The sequence below is a fragment of the Narcine bancroftii genome, chromosome 10 (assembly GCF_036971445.1).
Source record: "Narcine bancroftii isolate sNarBan1 chromosome 10, sNarBan1.hap1, whole genome shotgun sequence".
Classification (NCBI taxonomy): Eukaryota; Metazoa; Chordata; class Chondrichthyes; order Torpediniformes; family Narcinidae; genus Narcine; species Narcine bancroftii.
Window position 1 is genome coordinate 82,293,604 of NC_091478.1, and position 21,223 is coordinate 82,314,826.

A 21,223-nucleotide genomic window follows, 5' to 3' on the forward strand; every position below is an offset into this window, starting at 1 on the left:
TGCTGGTCCTAATTTGTCCCTTAAATAAGATCTTAAATGAAGAGAGCAGAAAAAAAATAGGTATTTAAAACTCCATATTTATTCCTAATTTGCTCAAATGTCATAAATTGTCCCTGCTCATAACAATCCTCAATACATTTCACCCCTCTCTGGGACCATGTATCCAGGATTTTATTATCAACCATTAATGGAATGAACATAGTTTGAGCCAGGGGTATTTTAGTGAAAGACCCCACCCCCCACCCCTGGGCTTCAACATTCTTAGCAGAAATGAGGATTTTGGATAATCTGATTTTGGATAATCGGAGTCTTCCTATACGTGCAAGTTCAAGGGAAGGAGATGTTCCATGGAAATGAAACATTTTTTTGGGAGAAAAGAGTTATGGAAGAACTTCTTTGTGCTTTCAAGTGTCTGTCCATTTGGTTTCAAAAGAAGTAACTTTAAAAAAAAATGTGTACCAGATGGCCTGGAGAAGAATTAAACAAGGGACTGAGAAAGGAGAGAAAAAAAGAATTAGAATGAAATATCAGGTATAATATTTGCATTGCTGCTGGCTATCAACAACTTTTGAAGTAAATGTGCATGAGGCCTGAGTGTATGGATTGGCTGTAACTGGAGCCAATGCCGATATCTAATTTGTTAATTAATGTACTTAGCAGGTGCACTACCTTATGTCTTGAAAAAGATTGGATCGAACTGTTTATTCTTCAAACTACTATCACAGTAAAAAAGCCCCAGGTTGATTCCGAAATGAAGGAATTATGAGGAGAGATTGAGTCTACACTTATAGGAGTTTAGAAGAATAAGAAGGGATCTTATAAAAACATTAAAAAATTATGAAAGGGATAAATAAGATGGAAACAGGGAGGTTGTATCCACTGGCAGGTGAGACGAGAACTCAGGGACATAGCCTCAAGATTCAAGGGAGTAGATTTAGGACAGAGATAATGAATTGCTTCACCTAGAGAGCTGCTCAAGGAGGTGGTAGAGTCTGCTTCACTGCATTTATGCCACCGTTAGAAGAAGGGGAATCAAGGGTGGTGGGGAAGAGATGAGTAAGTGGATCAGTCAAGATCTTATTGAAAGCTGGAGCAGGCTTGACAAGTCAGATGGCATAATTCTGCTCCTATTCCTTAAGCTTTTAAGTTCTTATAAATGCAGATGTTATTATCTATTATAGCTAGGTGAATTAAAATGTGTGAAACACAGGAAAAGACGGATGAGCAGGTTATCCTCAGTAACAGAGCAGTAAATATAAAAACACAATAACCTGTATGATCAAATAATAGTATATCACAGCAAATAAAAGTATTTTTAAAATTGCAAAAAAGAACATTGAATAGTGCTTTCTTTTAAGACAATTTTTATATCAAATTATAGTTACCATATGTCACAAATAAACTGAAAGTATAAAACTGTAGTGCAGTAGACAAAAGTAATTAAACAAGGTAAATAATAAATTTGTAAATGCATTTACCATGCTACAACTAATTACATAATGTTAGAAATACCTACTCCTATCTCTGCTTGCTTCAGTTGGTGAACCCTGGCGGCCACTACTGTCGCTGCTGCCTGACGTTCGCCTCCTCCGAGCTTTCAATAGTACACTCCTATAAATCTGCAGAGAGATAATAGCATTAGACACAAAATACCTTGATCTGGCACAAACTATAACAAGATAAATTTAAATGAATGCAATTAAAACATGATTAGATTATTAACCTTTGAATTACAGTAGACATGAATTAATACTCTTGCAGAAGTCAAAATTGAGTCAATGGAGAGGGACGAGGCCCAATTACATGAAAGATAATTTCATTCAAACATCCTCCACATGAAGTGTTCCTGATATCACAAACCAAATCTTCCAATTAGGCAACATGTGCACTCGGTGAAATGGCCAATTTTTTAAAGAATTCAAAGTTTAGTTGCCTCCAGGGACTCGATAGCTGAACCTCTTCCTGAGATTTTTCAACATCAATACATGCATTTTTCCATAGGGATCAAAGAGAGGAATCGTGAATTGGAACCGAAAATTATTTTCCCTTCCATCATCTTTGAATACTGAGCCAATGTAACTAATGTTGTCCCAGCTGAGATCACTCAACTTGGCACAGACTTGAGACCTGATTTACTCTCCACTGCGCACAGGACACGACATGGTGTATTTACCCATCAAATCAGCATCGTCACTAAACATGAGAATGTTGGTACTTAAACAACTATTTTGAGATAGAAGGTATTGTACGGGTATTGCATGGGATGGGGGCTTGGAAATCATTATTTTCAACCAGTAATTAAAAAAGCTAAGCGGAGATGGAAACTGGACTGGTGTGAGGCCCTAGCTGGGGTCAGAAACACGGGAACGGACATGGTTGGAGCCAGGGGTCAGGTATTCAGCCAGGATCAGACCTGGAGGCCAGAGTACAGTTAGAAGGGTGACAGAGAGGGGAGAGAAGAAAGGAGGTGGCATTGGGCCCCGGGGCATACCTACCGGGTGGCCACCAATATGCAAGAATGAATAGCCATACAGTAGAGCTTGGTTTCCAGTTACCTTAGCTCCCCTGCCACAGCATCAAGACCTCTTGGGTGATACCAGAGGTGGCTGGTATCCATAGTACCATAGTAAAGAAACAAGCATCATCATCAAACGTTCACACACAACGTAGAGTTTATAATCAGAAGCATCAGGATCTTCAGAGACAGATTATCAAATGTTAGAACTGTATGTTCCTCTGGATCATTGTTCAGAAAATCAAAGACCTTGTCATTGCTACCCTGAGTGACTCATGATGGGTAGGTTACAGGACAAGGCAATCGGCACATCTTCTGGAAGGGAAACCCGAAGAGGAATATTGTCTTCACATTTTGTTATTAAGGATGAGCTAGTTTTCCATTTTGGTGACTTCTTCGGGATAAGCAAGGGTGCAGTGCTGGCCGAGCTCTCTGAAGTGCCACTCCAGCACCTCTGCTAAAAAAAAAAGGGGAAATAAACAAGTGGGGAATTTTAACTAGTGGAGAGTTTAACAACGGCTGCATATTAAATGCCCTACCCCTGGCTGAGTGCTATTCTGGACATACAAGGAATCTGTTTCTCCCACGACAGGTACACTCATCCTCCTTTTCACTCTCAATTATACAACATGGCGGCCACCAAGGCCAGGTCCCGCGAAACTTCCTTGTCACCGTTTATTTTGATGCATTGGCCACCCTTACCATAGGCGCTATTTTGCATAGATATGCTGGTGCTCCCACCCCACCCCCGCCATTACACTAATGCCCCTCTATTAGATTTGTTCTGACGGTGACTGAATACAGGGGGTTTTACGGAAGCGACTGTTGGCATGGGAGATGGGGTGGTGGCTGGCAGGGGAAAAATACCTCTAAAAACATTAGGATATTTGATTGATTTTAATGAGCTCTAGAACCTAAAAAAAAATTAGCATTGCACCCCTGAGAATAAGTGAATGCTTACTATAACAGGCAAAGGAGAGTCAGGAATTTTCAGAAAGCTTTTAACAAGGTGCTGCATAAGGCTGCTAAACATAATGGGAGCCCATGGTATTATGGAAAAGGTACAAGCATGGGGAGAAGATGGGATGAATGGCAGATGGTTAAAAAGTGGGAATGAATGAATCCTTTTTCTGGTTGGCTGCCAGTGACTAGAGTTGTTCTACAGGGATTGGTGTTGAGTCCGCTACTTTTCACGTTATACAGGTAGTCCTTACAACCTATGCAACTTACGGCCATCTGTAAACACGACTGTATTTATATGTAAATATAAAAATTACAACTTTCGGGGTGAAAGAAGAGGCCTATCTATGGAAAACAGCACAAATGGTGGGGTGGTCATCTCTCTTAAGAATTAGCTGGTGGCCGCCGCGTTGTATTTGATGAACGATAAAACGTATACAGTGAATTTCCGATGTGCATCCATTTCGAGATACGACCAGTCAGAACAGAACATGGTCATACGTTGAGGACTACCTGCATGTTAATTATTTGGATGATGGAATTGATGGCTTTGTGGCCAAATTTGTGAACGGAAATAGGTAGAGGGGCAGGGCATCTGCAGATGGACTTGGGCAATGGAGAAGAGAAGTGGCAGATGGAATACTGCATATGGAAGTGTATGGTCATGCATTTAGGTGGAAGGAATAAAAGTGCAGTTTTTTTTTCTCAATGGAGAGAGAATTTAGAAAAGTGAAACTCCAAATGGACTTGGGAGTCCTGGTGTATTATTCCCTAAAGATTCACATGCAGGTTAAGTCAGTAGTAAGGAAGCCAAATGCAATGTAAGCATTCATTTCAAGAAGAAGAGAAAACAAAAGTAAGGATGTGATGCCGAAGGTTTATAAGACATAGATCAGACCACATTTGGAATATTTTGATCAGTTTTGAGCCCAATATCTAAGGAAGGATATGCTGGTGTTGGAGAGGGTCCAGAGAATGTTTACAAATTGATATATAAGGAGGGTTTAATGGCTCTGGGCCTGTATTCGCTGGAGTTTAGAAGGAAGGAGGGGGGGGGTTCATCAAAACATACTGAATATTGAAAGGGCTTGATAGAGTGGAAGTGGGGAAGAGGTTTCCAGGAGTTGGAGTATCTAGGACCAGAGGAAACAGCCTCAAAATAAAAGTAAGTCCCTTCAGAACAAAGATGAGGAGAAATTTCTTTAGCAAGGGGGATAGTGAAACTATGGAATTTGTTGCCACAGATAGCTGTGGAGACTAAGCCATTGGGTATATTTCAAGCAGAGGTTAATATGTTCTCGATTAGTAAGGCCGTCAAAGGTTATAGGGAGAAGGCAGAAGCATGGGGTTCACCCACAGCATCACTAACACTCACTGCAAAATCCTCTGGAACAATAAGTGAATCAACATCAGTGTCCTCTTGCAGGCCAATATCACCAGCTCTGAGGTCCTTGTAACAGTGAGTCATCTGTATTAGACTAGCTACACAACTCACGTGCTTAACACTGGATTCCTTAGACAGACACACTATGGCAAGCTCTGTCTTGGGAAGAAATTGGACATAAATGGAAAAAAAAGATTCAAGTAAACAGTTATATGGTTATGGTTAATGTGTTGAAACCCTTTGTGAGATATCCCCACTCTCACTTGGGAATTCTGGCCTCTTGCTTTAAATGGAAGCATTCGGGATGGAACTGTAAACCCCTAGTCCATGCATCAGATACACACACAACACTGTGTCAATGGTGAAAGAAGCACACACTTCAGAAACTATCCGAATCAGATCAAGGGTCTCTGAAACAGTAACTCTGCTCTGCTCATAAATGCTGGCTAACCTGTTGCGTGCTTCCAGGACTTTTTCTTTCTACTGAAGATTTCCAACTTCATCAAGCTTTGCATTTTCATTGAACAACCCAACTGCCCAGTGAGTGAACAAATCTACTGTTCCCTCTTTTGGCTCAGATCTCACGTAACTGCGGTGGAAGCAAATCATTCTCTACCCTAGGGAGTTAGAGAGCCAAGGCCACATTGTTCTAAACTAAACTAATCCAGATTTTTAGGTGAGAAGCTGTAAAATAGTTTTAAAAAAAGTGACGAGAGCGTGAAATCATAGTCGTACTCTAACACCTATTTTCAAATGCAGATTAATTTCTAAGACTATCAATATGGTGCCTTACTTTATAGTTTGAACTTCAGTAAATCTGTTTTAGTTAGACCTGAAGCACATAATGAACTAACATGGAAAGAATGTAAATGTACTGCCAGCGATTTTTCAAATATTATTTTCCCAGGTGTCAGTCTTTTGTGCTTGTTAGGAGAAATGAAAAGAGCCAAAGTAAACCCGTTTCCTGAAATGTGAAACATTAAAGCACCACGTGAAGAAAAAACATTCTCCCAAAAGATTAAATTCATATTGTATAATGTATTACCAAAACCTCATTGTCTTTTAAGTAAATATGCAAGAAATTTAACAGGTTTCTTTACATGGCAACATCATTCAAGGTTAAGTTCAACCTATGATTCAAAATAATAAAACCAATGACTATTAATGCAAACTGATTAGTCTATAAAATATGGTTAATAAAAAATATCCACATCTGCTAAATTTTCAAATGGCAAATTAATAGAATTCTGAGAGTAAAACCCCTATGGATTAACTAAAAGGATCTAAACAGATATACATCAGGTCAATTAGATGTATCCAAACCAAATATCATACTGATAACAGCTGTAGTCCTAAATTATTAAGAAAAGACAGGGGTTTAAAGGGTATTGGTTCCTTTGACCAACCCCATGAAACCTATGAAGCATAATCTGGTTAATTCATTATAACCTGGACTGATACTTTGCTAAAGGTGAATGGTTTCACACCAAACTGCTGCTCTTTCTGAAATTAGACAGAATCGTGAAATGTAATGGTTTGGAAAATATTACTTTGATGTTGACTTTCTTTTTTTAACTTTTTTTTAATTTTTCACACTATGAACCATATTAACCAAAATAGACACAAACATTTCCCTCTTGAATATACACAGTGGCATTTTCTCCCCTTTTCACCCCTTCCTTCCCTCCCTCCTTCCCACCCCCCTCCCCACCCACTCAACATTCAACAAATACGATACAATAAATCCATTAAACAATGTCATCACACAATGAGAATAAACAAGAAAATTGTGTCATCTACTTTTACACACTGGGTCAGTTCATTTTGTCTTCTTCTCATTCTATCATTTTAGTGGGTGGAGGTCCGCGGTAGGCCCTCTCTGTTGTGTTCCATGTACGGTTCCCAAATTTGTTCGAATAATGTGACTTTATTTTTTAAATTTATATGTTATTTTTTCCAATGGAATACATTTATTCATTTCCATGTACCATTGCTGTATTCTCAGGCTATCTTCTGATTTCCAGGTTGACATTATACATTTTCTTGCTACAGCTAAGGCTATCATAATAAATCTTTTTTGTGCTCCATCCAAATCGAGTCCAAGTTCTTTACTTCTTATATTACTTAGAAGAAAGATCTCTGGATTTTTTGGTCTGTTGCTTTTTGTGATTTTATTTAATACCTGATTTAGATCTTCCCAACACGTGAATGGCATAGTGAATAAAGCACGTCAGTGCCTCCACTTTCTCAGGAGTTTACCGAGGGCTTGTATGATATAGAAAACCTTGACAAACCTCTACAGATCTGCAGGGAAAAGTGTGTTGACCGGTTGCATCCGTGGTCTGGTATGGGGATACCAGTTATCTCTGAGCGGAAAGCCCTGCAAAAGGTAGTGGACACAGCCCAGTACGTCACAGGCAAAACTCTCTCCACAATCGAGAAAATCTACATGGAGCCCCACCATTCAAGAGCACCAACAATCATCAAGGATCAACACTACCGAGGACACTCTATGTTCTCACTGCTGCCATCAGGAAAGAGGTATAGATGCCACCAGACTCGCACCACCAGGTTCCGGAACAGCTGCTCCCCCTCCACCATCAGACTCCTCAACAACAAACTCAAGCAGAGACTCATTTAAGGAATCTGAATTTGCATATTATGTATTACTGAATATTTATTTCTGTTTTGCATGGCTTGCATTTTTCTTTTTGTTTACATTTCTCTTTTGTGTATCTTTTCTTGACTGCAGTTTTTTTTTACACTACCGACAAGTAGAAATTCTGCCTGGCCCACAGGAAAAAGAATCTCATGTTTGTGTGTGATGTCTCTTATGAACCCTGACAATGAATCTGATCTTTAATCACTGAATTTTGCCAGTGGCCAATAAAATTTCAGCAAAAAGAATAATTCAGTGGATAGAATACGTGTGAAGATCAAATGAGTAAATGAATATCGAGAGAGGGGGAAAAAATGAATCTCTGTAGCTACATTAAGCACCAGGCCCAAAGATTATCTGAGATTCAAGAATAAATTGGGTTTGAAGCAATTATGCAGAGATAAATCTTTGCAAAACTCATGAAACTCCGGGAAATGCCAGAATTACATAAGTTACATGAATATGAGAAGGGTCAGTCATTTAATTTTGTCATCCGCATGCCCGTTAATTTGGCATGTCTGATGAAAAAAATAAAAATAAAATCTGAAAAGAATCCAATTAAAAAAACTGATCTAGTAATGACCATAACCAAGAATTTGCAAATGACAGATTGTCAGAACAAAGTGAATGTTTCAAAAATCAATTTGCAGAATGACTGCACAGGGTCATAGTGACATTATCGAAGAATTGTTAAGATTCTGGTCAAGGTCATCTTGTGAAACATATCCTTTTTTTTTTCAGAACACTTTTTGCTATCTGGTTTTTATGGTTTGGTGTCCAACTTCTTCAATTAATTGCTGTAAAAGTAAATGGCCTTTTAGGCATTTTACTCTTGAATTTAGTTCCAAAACATGCAAATCAATTTAGTTTACATTGGGGTTATCACTGTATATTTTTCCTTAGATGCACAAGGATACATAATGAGCATAAAAAGGGAACTGCACCCTTTAATATGGTTCAAATATTTTCCCCAAATATAGATTTCCAATAGATCATAAAATAAAGGTTAAATCAAATTAAAACTATTTCAGAAGATAACATCTAATTAAGAATGTTGTAACATGAAGGACCAAAATAATCTTACTAAATTGTTAGGTGCAAAAGCCACCACACCTTGATGATGGGCTCAAGACCGAAACGTTGGTTGTGTATCTTTATCTTTGCTGTATAATTGACACTGTTTGACCAGTTGAGATTCTCCAGCATTGTGTTTTTACTTCAACCAGTTTCTGCAGGCTTTCGCATTTTCCTTTACCAATCAACAACTCTGTTTTTACCCTGTTAATCAATTAATAGACCAAGTGAATCTATGGAATTCGCTTCCCATTGAAGCAGTGGTGGTGACCTCAGTAGATATATTTAGGCCAAAGTTGGATAGATTTTTACAAAGAAGGGAAGTTAAGAGATATGGAGAAAAGGCAGGTAGGTGGAGATGAGCCATGGCGGAGCAGGCTGGATGGGCCGTATGGCCGACACTTGCTCATTTCTCATGGGAACTCAAATTACCAAACTATGCTGTGGTACAACCAGTCAGTATCATTCCAACAGCATATCTATGGAAGCTTTATATTCGATAACATGCCAAATGTACTCCGACTTCTGAGAAAATAGAGGTGTTTGACAACTCAAGAAGTCCGTAAAAAAATCATTTACAATTAATCTAATCCTTCCTTATAATGGATGCAGTTACTATCTCTCAGCATAACTCCAGTTTTCTAAGTTCTGAGGTGGAACCCAGAAAGCAAATCAGTAGACACTGCGGTTGAAGTAAAAACACAAAATGCTGGAGAAGCTCAGTTGGACAAACAGGGTCCTTTACGTAGCAAAACTGACGTTTTAGGCTTGAGCCCTTCATCAAGGTATGAGAGAATGCCGGCAGGCATCCCAACAAAAGAGTGGGGGGGGCGGGGGGGGGGAACAGCAGCAATGAGGGGGAGGAGGGATGGCTGAGTGGGTGAGGAGGAAGGAAGGGAAGAACAGGAAAAGGGAAGGGGAAAGAAAAGGTGAGAAAGTTTAGCAGAAAACAGAAGAGTCGATGTTGACGCCATCTGGCTCAGATGGAAAATAAGGTGCTGTCCTCCAATCTGCGGATGGTCTGGGTGGGAAAGTACACAAGGCCATAGGCAGACGTGAGTCTGGGAGTGTGACTTGGAATTGAAGTGGTTGGCTACTGGGCAGTCGCTGTTGTTGCAGACGGAGAGGAAGTGCTCAGCGAAGCGATCTCCCAATCTGTGACCAGTCTCTCCCATGTAGAGAAGGCCACAAAAGGAGCACCAAATGCAGTAAACAAGTCCCGTGGATGTACAGGGGGAGTGTGGCTTCGCATGAACGGTCTTTTTGGGGCCCCGGACCGTGATGAGGGTGGAGGTGTGGGCGCAAGTATTGCACCTCCTGCGGGCACAGGGGAAGGTGCCGGAGTGGGGGTGGGGGGTGAAGTGATGGATGGGGAGGGATGAGTGTACGAGGAGGGAGCGGTCTCTGTGGAAGGCCGAAAGGGGAGAAAAAGTAAAAATGTGTCTGGTGGTGGGTTCCTGTAGTAAGTGCCGGAAATCCCAGCAGATGATGTGGAGGCTGGTGGGGTGAAAAGTAAGGATGAGGGGGTTTCTATGTGTTTTGCATCTGGGGGAAGAGGGGGCCAGGGCAGATGAATAGGAAATGGAGGAGATGCGGGTGAGGGCTGAGTTCATAATGGTGGAGGGAAAGTCACGTTTGTGGAAGAAGGCAGACATTTCGGAAGATCAGGACTGGAAGACCTCATCTTGGGAGCAGATGCCGTGGAGACAGAGAAATTGAGAGAAAAGGATGGAATCCTTGCAGGGGACAGGGTGTGAGGAGGTGTAGTCAAGGTTGTTGAGGGAGTTAGAGAGTTTGTAATAATATGTCAGTGGAAAGCTTGTCTCCCGAGATGGAGACAGAGAGATCCAGGAAGGCGAGAGTGTTATCAGAGATGGAGCAGGTGAGTTTGAGATCAGGGTGGAAGTTGGATGCAAAGTGGATGAAGTTGACAAGCTCATTGGAGGTGCATAAGGCAGCCCCCGATGTAGTCGTTGATATACTGGAGGAAGAGTTGAGGGGTCTTGCCTGTGTAGCCTTGTAGTATGGATTGCTCCACAAAGCCCACAAACAGGCAGGTGTAGCTGGGGCCCATGCGGGTACCCATGGCTACTTCTTTGATTTGGAGGAAGTGAGATGAGTTAAAGGAGAAGTTATTTAGATGATGCCTTTCCTCATACCTTGGTGAGGGGCTCAAGCCCGAAACGTCAGGTATATATATTTTTTAACCTTTGCTCCATAAATGACACTGTTTGATCTGCTAACCTTATCCAGAAATATGGAACTCTCATTTATTATTATATTTATTTATTTGTATAGATAAAATACTTGTCCTGCATATGTATTGTTTGTCTGTATGTATGTGTGTTATGTCTGGGTGTATGTCTGCGTGTTTTGCACCAAAGGACGGGTTGTACTTGTACAATTAGATGACAATAAACTTGACTTGGGTGTCAGAATTCATTGTGGGAACCACAGGCTCTTCCACAACCAGATCACATGAAGATCACATGCAACCGGATCACATGAAGAGACGCAGGGCAGCCGGATCACATGAAGATCACATGCAACCAGATCACATGAAGAGACGCAGGGCAGCCGGATCACATGAAGATCACATGCAACCGGATCACATGAAGAGATGCAGGGCAGCCGGATCACATGAAGATCACATGCAACTGGATCACATGAAGAGATGCAGGGCAGTATTGCTGGAAAATGCCCAGAGTTTCACGTTGAATTGGTGCATTTACCATTCTACTTCCAATCCTTTCCCAATAGTGCCAAGAAGTGTCTGACATCAATGTTACCCACAAATCCACATGGCTCCTTTGGAATGCCAGGGAAAAGATGGAAGTTGATTTAGCCTATTATCCTGAGAGCACCAAGCCTTGCAAGGCTGATCAGGATCACTTCAGCTATAACCAAAAACCTGACACCATTTGATCTGGATAAAATAACTGCACTTACCTCACAGGCCAGTAGCGAATGCAACCTGCAGTTCTGGCCAACAAGGTAATACAAACATAGTTAGAATAAACCATATTCATGGTGTCCATTCAAAATACCTGTATTGAACACTTAATTTCTAAACTTGTGGCTTGAAGATCATTCTCTCTTAGGATGCTTTAAGGTTATATTTAAATTAGCGGCAAATTTTTATTAAGCATATCTTTAGCTTTGTAAAACTAGCTAAATGATAAGGAAAGGAATCACGACATAAACTACACCTCATCAGTCCATTTTAATCAAATCTCAATCATCAGTTTCAGAAGCTGTGGGCTGTAGATTTTCTGGTACATTTTTATCTGCAGATTGTTAATAACCAGAAGTGAAACAGGATTCATTAATGACCCAAATGACTGCAACCTTCCCATTCCTGTTTAAGCTGCACCAAAACAGGAAATGCTGGAAACTGCCATTGAGGTAAAAGGTGAGGCCTGATAATCATGGATGCAAAACAGGGCCATTGGGCCCTGTAAACTCCTGCTTCAATTTCTTATTATTACTGTATATAAGTGTGAGGCATTTGTTTGAACTGCAAATAATGTGAATAAACAATTTATATTGATTCCCTGCAGCAGTTCATAACAGACTTTCTCACAGTCCAAGATTAAAATTTTCAATAGTCCTTTTGAAATATCAATGCCAGTTTGTTGGCAGGTGCTGGCATCTCTCTCTCTCTCTCCCCACCCCCCCCACCCCTTTCTCTCTTTCTCCCTCACCCCCTCCCTCCCCTCTCTTTCTAATCTCAACTTTTTCAACTGTTACAGAGTTCATAGCCCACTTTAGCTTTATAAAGCTAACCAACCGGTCCACTGAATACACAAAAAAAACAGACTGCAAATGAGTGCAATACACAAAAATGCTAGAGAACATCAGCAGGCCATGTAGCTTCTATAGGAAGTAAAAGGTAACTAATGTTTTGGCCCTGAGCCCTTAGTCAAGGTACGAACAAAAGTGGGCATGCACCCAAATAAAAAATGGTGGGGGGGGGGTGGGGGGAGGAGGAAGAGAGAAGAACAGGGAGGAAGGGACAGAGGGAGGATTGTAGGGTTACAGGTAAGAGATCGTAGGTGGATATGGGTGGGAGGGCAGAAGAGAAAAAAAGCTGAGGTGATAAGGGGAGGCGGGGCCAGCTCTATGAAAGGAGAAGGAAGGGGTGGGGAGCTGAAGGAAAGGAGACAGAGGGATGGTGAGAGAGACTTCGGGAGAAATCGATATAAACACACTATGTGTCTAGACAGAATATTAGGTGCTGTTCCTCCTAATTTGCAGGTAGCCTCAGTTTGGCAATGCAAGAGGCCATGGACATGTAGGTGTGTGAATGGTATGTTTAATGGTTGGCCACTGGGACATTCCCGTTATTGTAGTGGGCAGAGTGAAGGAGCTCAACGACGCGATCTCCCTGTCTGCGCCTGGTATCATCAATATAGAGAAGGCCATAACTTGATGCAGGAGGTGACCTCTGCAGATTCACAAGTGAAGAGTTGCTTCTTTTGAAAGATAAGTTTAGGGCCCCGAATGCCGGTGAGTGAGGAGGCGTGAGCACAATTTAGCATTTGCAGTCACTGGGTAAGTACCTAGGGGCGATTAGCGGGAAGGGAATTGTGGAGGCAGAAGTCCCAGAGGGAGCAGTTCCTGCAGAAAGTGGAGAGATGAAGGAAAGATGTGTCTGGCAGTGGGATAATATGTTGGAATGTGGAGGCCAATGGGGTGGTAGGGGAGGACAAGGGGAATCCTGTCTGTCTTTCAACTCAGGACAGTGGATCATGGCAGATATGTGGGAAATAGAGGAGATGCAGGTAAGGGATGAGTTATTAGTCTTGCCCTTCCATTGTGATTGCAATAGCCACCATTCCAAGCATGATGCACGGTTAAGCATGCCTGTCTTACCTGTGAAAATGCTTGGATTAAACTAAATTTTGTTGAGTTTGGCAGACCTCCCATGCTCCCCATCTTGCTCTCGTCTCCTCTGTATTTGCTAGATTTTTCATCTACATTGAGATACTCTTCCCCAACTGGAGAACTGCATTTGAATCAGCAGGTTCTACAATAGGTGGCTCATCATCTGGGTCACTGCCCAGGCAATAAAGTTGAAACCTGTCCCCAGTGAGTTATTAGAGAATGAGATCGTTCATTCAGGTGCCTTGCCGTTCGGCGTGAACGATCATGCCTCTCCATCCATTAATAATAAAAGGCAAATATGGACATAAAATGGTCAAATTCAGTCAACTTACTTTTTTTGTGAACTTATACAACCACAGAAACAAGTGAAGTTTTACTTAAAGCAAATAATACTTTTAATCCTAACAACCTTCCAATAATTTTGCTGCCGAACAACTCGACTATTCTTATGTTTTTGCAGTCCAAATTTATTTTGGTCTTTCCACAGAACTTTAACAGAAATAATGTGGAAGCTATTGAAAGATTTTTAACTTTATCCTCAAACACAAACAGACAGAAAAGTCAAAATCCTTAATTAATAAAACCATAGAAAAGACCGGATGTATAAAATAAACACGACTCATTGGGTTTGTCTTCCCACCTGCCTGGTAGTTGCACGACCCAACAGTTTATGGGACTGTAGAATCACATCAATCCTCCAATTACTTTACAGCAGATTCATAAATAACACAGTACCAGAGAATGAGAATGACCTGTTCCTCTCACACATTCCATCTTGCATACATCTGCTCAGAAATACCTCCTCAGTCAGTGCAATAAAATCGCACCATAATTAAGACACTTGATATTCACTTCTGTTGAAGTCATTAGAACCCAAACTCAGAGGCTGCCACAACATTTTGGGTTTAGTTTTACACTCTTGGGACAAATTTCTAGCTTGTAACTTATAATGTTATTCATGTACTGTATACCATAATGTTAATATTAACTCTTACATTGCTGTTGGCTTGTGGCTGTGTCCTGTAATTACGCAAAATGATCTGGAAGGATCTATCTTCCTTCGTTACCTGAAAATTTAAAAAATATATATTTTTTACTGGTTCACAGCATATCAAACAGGGACGTTTTAAATACAGTGCAGTGAAAGGATACTTAAAACAAAAATAAAAATTTCAGCTACAAAATCACCATTATTTTTGTTATCCAATAATTTTACCCTCATACAAGGATGTGTTGCTGCATGAAACATGATTAAAAAAACAGTAACGTAATCAGGGCCATTATTATGCCAGAAATATAATATCACAGGAGGATCAATAAGATGATTGTACATTAAAAAGCAAAATCATTTGAGTGAATTTTATTCACATTTGAAGTTCAACTGAAAGTTTATGCTTTTGCGTCTGTATGATTGATCACGTCCAGACCGCCATGGGAGCAAGTAGGCAGGAAGTTCTAGACACTGGACCAAATATCTCTGAATGATAGATAGCATGAGACTAAAATTTTTCATTTTTTAAAGAGAAATATAAATTGGATATTTGTTTTTATTCTGGGAATTTAATGGCTGATGTGGATTTTTTGTTCCTCATTCCTTCTCTAGAAAATATTTAGATTGCATTTTTTATTTCAGAAATTTGCAGAACACTTGGATGTAAATAGTTATGCTTCGTTTGGGTGTACACTTCCAATTGTTTTACCTCCTCCCCCACAATGGAGAATCAAACTGACACTCATGACTTCATTCTTAACCTGTCATTTAATGTAGCACACATTTTGCAATACATCTATACAAAATGAGAAAAAAAGACCTGCTTCTGTTTGAATAATCAAAGTGGAGATTTGGTTTCAATGACAATATAGATTTTATCAACGTATATCAACTGTGTGACACGAGGCGCTTGTGGCAAGAGATCAAATCTGTAATAGACCACAAGACAACCTTGCGAATCCAAGCCAATGAAACCTCCCTTCCGGACAGACTGAACAGTTCAATGAGAAGAACAGGCTGAAGCCAAAGAGAGCTCCATCTCCCACTGATGAACTGGCCTCTTGTGGCCAAGGTGAGGAGAACCCTATCCAAAGTGAACCCACACAAGGCAGTCGGGCCAAACAACATACCTGGTTGAGTATTGAAGGACTGTGCAGACCAAAGGACCTTACGGATATCTTCAACACACCATCGCAGCAGTCCATCATCGCTGCTGGTTTTGAGACAGCCAACAACATCCCAGTACCCAAGAGGGCGACAGTAACAGCTTCATTGACTACTGTCCAGTGGCACTGACCTTCACCATTACAAAATGCTTCAAGCATCTGGTGATGGAACACAACAAAGCACACCACCCAGAGACACTGGACCCATTTCAATTTGTCTACAGATCGAACCGTTTCACAGATAATGCTATAGCCTTATCCCTCTACTCCATCCCGACCCACTTGGAAAGCCACACCTCATGCACCAGGCTGTTTGTTGTTCATTGACTTCGGCTCAGCATATAATATGATCATTCCTTAGGTGGAGAAGCAGTCCTCACTGGGTCTCAACACCCCTCTCAGTAACTGGATTCTGGACTTCCTAACGGAAAGTTCAATGTCTGGGTTTGGAGCAGCACATCAAGCCCCATCACACTGAGCACTGGCACACCTCAGGGCTGTGTTATCGGCCCGCTCCTGTTCATGCTACTGGCCCATAATGGTATTGCCAGTTCCAGCTCCAACAGTGTCATCAAGTTTACAGATGACACAACTGTAGTTGACCACATCGGCAACAACGATGAGTCGTACTATGGAGAAGAGGTGGAAAATATCATGAAATGGTACGAGAATTATAACCTGAGTCTCAACGTGGACAAGATGACGGAGACAATTTTGAATAAGGAGGATCAGAGATGACCACCCTCTACTGCACATTAATAGCTTGGTAGCTGAGAGAGTGGAGAGCACCAAGTCCACTTAACGTGACCTATTGTGGTCACACAGCATCTCTGAAGACACCACGTCTGCACTTCCTGAGAAGACTGAGATTGGCAAGGATACCATCCTATCAACTTTCTGCAGGATCACTATCAAGAAAGTTCTGGCCAGCTATGTCACAGTGTGGTACGGTTGCTGTGGAGTCTCAGATTGGGGGTCAATCCACAGGACCATAAGAGCAGCAGAGAGGATCACTTGGGGCTCCCTCCCCCCTACTGAGGGGATTTACAGGGATCATTGTCTAAAGAGGAATTGCATCTCTATCACCAGGCACACAGCAACTTCCAGCTATTCCAATTGGGAAAGATATACAGCAGTGTTAGAGCCAGATCCACCAGGCTGAGAAACAACTTCTTCCCACGGGCAGGGAGACTCACACAAACCCTCCCTGACTCCACTATTTAGTGAACAGCCATATTTACTTTAATATTTGTAGATACATATTGTGCATGTGTATTGTTTGTTTGTATGTGTGCTATGTCTGTCTGCGTGTTTGCAGTGTTTTACACCACAGTCCGGAGAATGTTGAATGGAAGAATTGGAAGACATGCTGAAATAAACATTGAATTACTTTTGAAAATTTTGCTTGCAAAGAGTAACCTTCTGAAAAATCAATCTACAACATCAGAAAAAGATTTTCTCGGGCTTGAAATAATGTTGTTGAGAACTGCAGCTATCATGAGAAGTACCTTTTATTGACCAAAGATACTTACAACAATTTTAGTAGAAAAGGCAACTGAAAAATAGCAGATATATACTGGAGGGAAAAAAAACGATGCATCTGGTGGAAATCTGAAACTAATATCGAGAGATAGCAGATCAGTGAGCATTTGTGCAGTGAGAAAGAGTCGGAGGGAGTAAAGAGCACGAGAGAATGCAAGAGAGTGAGAGAGAATAAGAATCGTTAGAATAGTGAAATGCAGAACAGAGCACAGAAAGAGAATGCTGGAAATGCCCATTGTATATAGCAGCATCTGCAGATAGAGAGACATTGCATTAGTGTTAAATGTGATTGACATGGACTTATTCTTTTTTTCTTTTGTTTTATTTTCTTTTAATTTGCTCTCAGAATAAATGATAAATGACCATAATGCTATAAAACAGAATTCCCAAAATAAATCAATCTAAGATTTAACAGTTTTAATCCTGCTCTTACAAAAAAAGTCTCCAATGCCTGTAGCAACTAATTTCCTATATTTTTAAATTTTTTAAAAAATGTTCACACTATGAACCATATTAATCAAAATACACACAAACATTTCCCTCTTGAATATACACAGTGTCATTTTCTCCCTTTTTTTCCCCAACGTGGACTTATTCTGTATTCACCCTTTCCTTTTTGTGTCAGAAATGAGCAGCTTTGATGAAAGATTCTTCACTGTAACATTAAGCCAGTTTTTTTTCTCTCTCTCTCTCTCCACAGATACTACCTGAACTGCTGAGTATTTCCAGCATATCCTTAAGTTCAAAATTCTAGAAAACCATGGTATTCTAGATCTCACACATCCACACGTTTGTTTCTTTTCTCTCCCTAGCTACCAGCACTACAAATAGTTATGCTTCCTGGATATTCTTGGTTTTCACTCTGTCACAAACATTCCTGCAGGCTCTTCCTCTCTGAAACTTAAAACTCATTTTAATTCTGACAAAGATCACTGAAAGAAATGTTGAGCTGCTTTGTCTTCACGTGATGCCTATCCTGCCGAGTGTTTCATGCATATTTGGCTATAAAATACACACACACACACACACACACACACACATATATATCTACATATACATGCGCACAAAACACAAATATATACATAAGCATATACACACATGTATCTGTATCTATTTTAAGAGAGAGATGTACATGCAAGCATTGTACAGAAACTTGTATCGAGTTTACCTTTGCAATTATGTAAACAGCACACATCAGAAGCTGATCTAAGTGTCTATCAGCCATAAGATCCGTGCAGTTAACCAAGGAATACTCAAAGCACGTCCAGATTTTCCTTCTCAAGTCATCTGAAATGTCCAGTTTTGCACAGAGATCCCGCAGACGAACGCTGGCCAAATGGTAAACCTGAGCAACCAACAATAAGAACAGAGACAACCATGTGAGACCAGAACTAATACAAGTTCCTTTCTCCGACACAGGCAGCACATCTTGCATGAGTGTAGAGGTACACCGAGTGACACCCTGAAGCAGCTCCATTTATTTTAATGAGAGTTGCAGCTTTGGACAAGTCCAAGGGTTGATCCAGAGCCATTCAAGCAAAAGCATTAATTGTGCAATTGCATTAGCTGTCATCTAACTTTAATAGGTCTGTGTATTTACAACTTAAATCTTTTTAAATGCTATTTATCAAAGTGAAATTAAAATTAAGGGATAAGAACATTTGAAGACAGACATGCTACAGATAATTTTCAAATAAATAAGACTTTTAAGGAATTTTACTCTGTGCTTTGGAATTCGATAATGATATAACTTCTACAGTGGATCTGTTAGATCGCTTAAATTTACCAACCATGCTACAGGATAAACACATTAGTCTGGATGCACCTATTTCTCGAGAAGAAATTCTTGTAGCTATTTCTTCACTGCAATGTAGTAAAGCCCCAGGCCCAGATGGGTATCCTGTTGAATTCTATAAATCTTTTTCCAAGTGGCTTATACTTTACTTAAGCTGTGTTGGATGATTCATTTAGAGAGGGGAAACTTTCTTCCTCTTTTAATGAAGCAAATATATCCCTTATTTTGAAAAAAGGGAAATAACTAACTGAGGGTGCTTCTTATTTCATTTCATTTTCATTACTTAATGCAGATACGAAAAATTTTATCTAAAGTTTTTGCTCATAGATTAGAGAATATCTTACCGTTAATAATTAATACTGATCAGACCAGTTTTATTCTTATAACGTACATCGATTATTCAATATTTTATATTTACCTTCCACTCCAACGACTGAGTGTGTTCTCTCGTTGGATGCCGAAGAAAGCTTGATTGAGTGGAATGGGAATACATGTTTGCTACTCTAAAGAAATTCATATTTAGTCCGATTTTTATTGTGGATTAAGCTATTGTATTTATGTCCTAGTGGTTCAATATGGTCAAATCATCAATCAACATTTTTTTAGGCTGCGTAGCAGAACTCAGCAGGGTTAGTCCTTAAGCCCTTTGCTTTTTGACCTGAGTTTGGAACCTTTAACAGTTGCTATACATGATAGTAGAGATTTTAGTAGTACATTTAGAATACAGTACAACTCCAATTATCCAAAATTAGATTCTCCAAAATCCTCAGTTATCCAATTTTTTTTTTTTTTTAATTCAGATAAATGAGGATATCTGAAACAAATCAGAAATCCTCATTTATCCAAAATTCTTTCAGAGCCAAACTGACCAGGGATGTCGGGCTCCTGGCAGCAGCAGCAGTAGACCTTGGGCTCCTGGCACAAGGAGGGCCTCAGTGGGGAGGTGTCAGTGATCGGCGGTGGCCAGCATTTTTTTGGTGAGAATTAAACATCATGTTAGTGATTAAAAAGACTTACCTTGTTGTTTGTTGTTGTTTAAAACACTGTTACAAGTGATTTGCTGTTGCTACTGGGCTGTTTTTTAAAAAATGACCAGCTCTCCGAAAAAATAATTGATCCGAAATAGGCCCTGTCCTGATTTCAGATAATTGGAGTTGTATGTATTTGATGCTGGAGAATTACAAAACATACATTCAAACTGATTTTTCCAACATCGGATAAATTAATTTCTCTTGAGTTAAAAAGCATTCAGTGTCAAATGATGCCTTCATCTCTCATGAGAAAATACCATCTTCAATTTCCTATGGTGAATGCCTATCAGAAGATAGGCATCCTACTCACATTTCAGTTTGTCTGACTTCAGTGCAATTAAGGAAAAAAAGATTTCCCCTCTAACTCCAGCATATTAAAAGGAAGGGGAGGGTGTTGTTTTTTTGTCATTCACACTGACAGTCTCTTCTTTGCAGTTGACTTGTTAATTTTATTGTCAGAAAAATTAATCTAAAGTCCTGTTTCAACTAAAGCACCTGAATTTGAAAATCCTTGACATTTAACTTAACAACTATGATCTCTTGACTCTTAATAATCCAAGATTGATTGACTTAAAAGAGGTAATTTTTTTGATGAAACAAACTGACAGTCTGAACCTGATACAGGTATAAATATGATGCCAAAGTACCTCATCAGAATAATATTTTACTTACATTTATGAAATTACATACCTTTCGAAAGAACAGAGCGACAGAGCCTGTTTTTTTGGGACAGATGCTGATTCTTCCTTGGTTTTGGCTTTGATTTTGGCCTGGGGACTGTTGAATTGAGACTTGTCCAGCAATCTGCACTGCAGTGCCAGCTAACTGGTGACTGCTCACCTTACTGGCAAGGTTCTGGGCAGTAAGGGGTCTTTGGGTACTTGTCACAGACTGAGCTTGTCCGGAGACACTGAGCTGAACTGGGATGAAAGTTATACCTGAGAATTAACAGATCAAATCAAAAATCATCTAAAGACAAAGGATGGAAATAAACATCTCTGTTATATCCCTTGACAACTGTGGTTCAAACAATCCCAGGTGTCCCAACATGTTTTAAGATATTTGAAAGCAATTTCTGCCAAAATATTCATAAGTATAAAGAAAAAAAAGATACTTTTGTTTACATGACGTGGGCATTTATTACCGATTCCTTCTGCCCCTAGGCCAATGAGGCAGTTAAACAGTTGATTGGGCTGGCTACTGAGGCCAGACTGGGAAA

At 40.1% G+C, this 21,223-nt stretch overlaps 1 protein-coding gene across 4 annotated transcripts in view; it reads right to left on the bottom strand.

Annotated features, from left to right (window-relative positions):
* The window catches only part of rbl2 (retinoblastoma-like 2 (p130)), a 103,303-nt gene that overhangs the window by 7,881 nt on the left and 74,199 nt on the right, over positions 1-21,223 (bottom strand). For 2 of the 4 annotated variants that reach the window (XM_069901590.1, XM_069901593.1), the window contains exons 16-20: positions 20,695-20,942; positions 18,347-18,523; positions 14,475-14,546; positions 11,542-11,574; positions 1,517-1,619 (exon numbers count right to left, since the gene is read on the bottom strand). In XM_069901590.1, the coding sequence (XP_069757691.1) occupies positions 1,517-1,619; positions 11,542-11,574; positions 14,475-14,546; positions 18,347-18,523; positions 20,695-20,942 (633 nt within the window). The remainder of the gene's footprint in view (positions 1-1,516; positions 1,620-11,541; positions 11,575-14,474; positions 14,547-18,346; positions 18,524-20,694; positions 20,943-21,223) is intronic. The other 2 variants (XM_069901591.1, XM_069901592.1) reach the window with 2 other exon arrangements.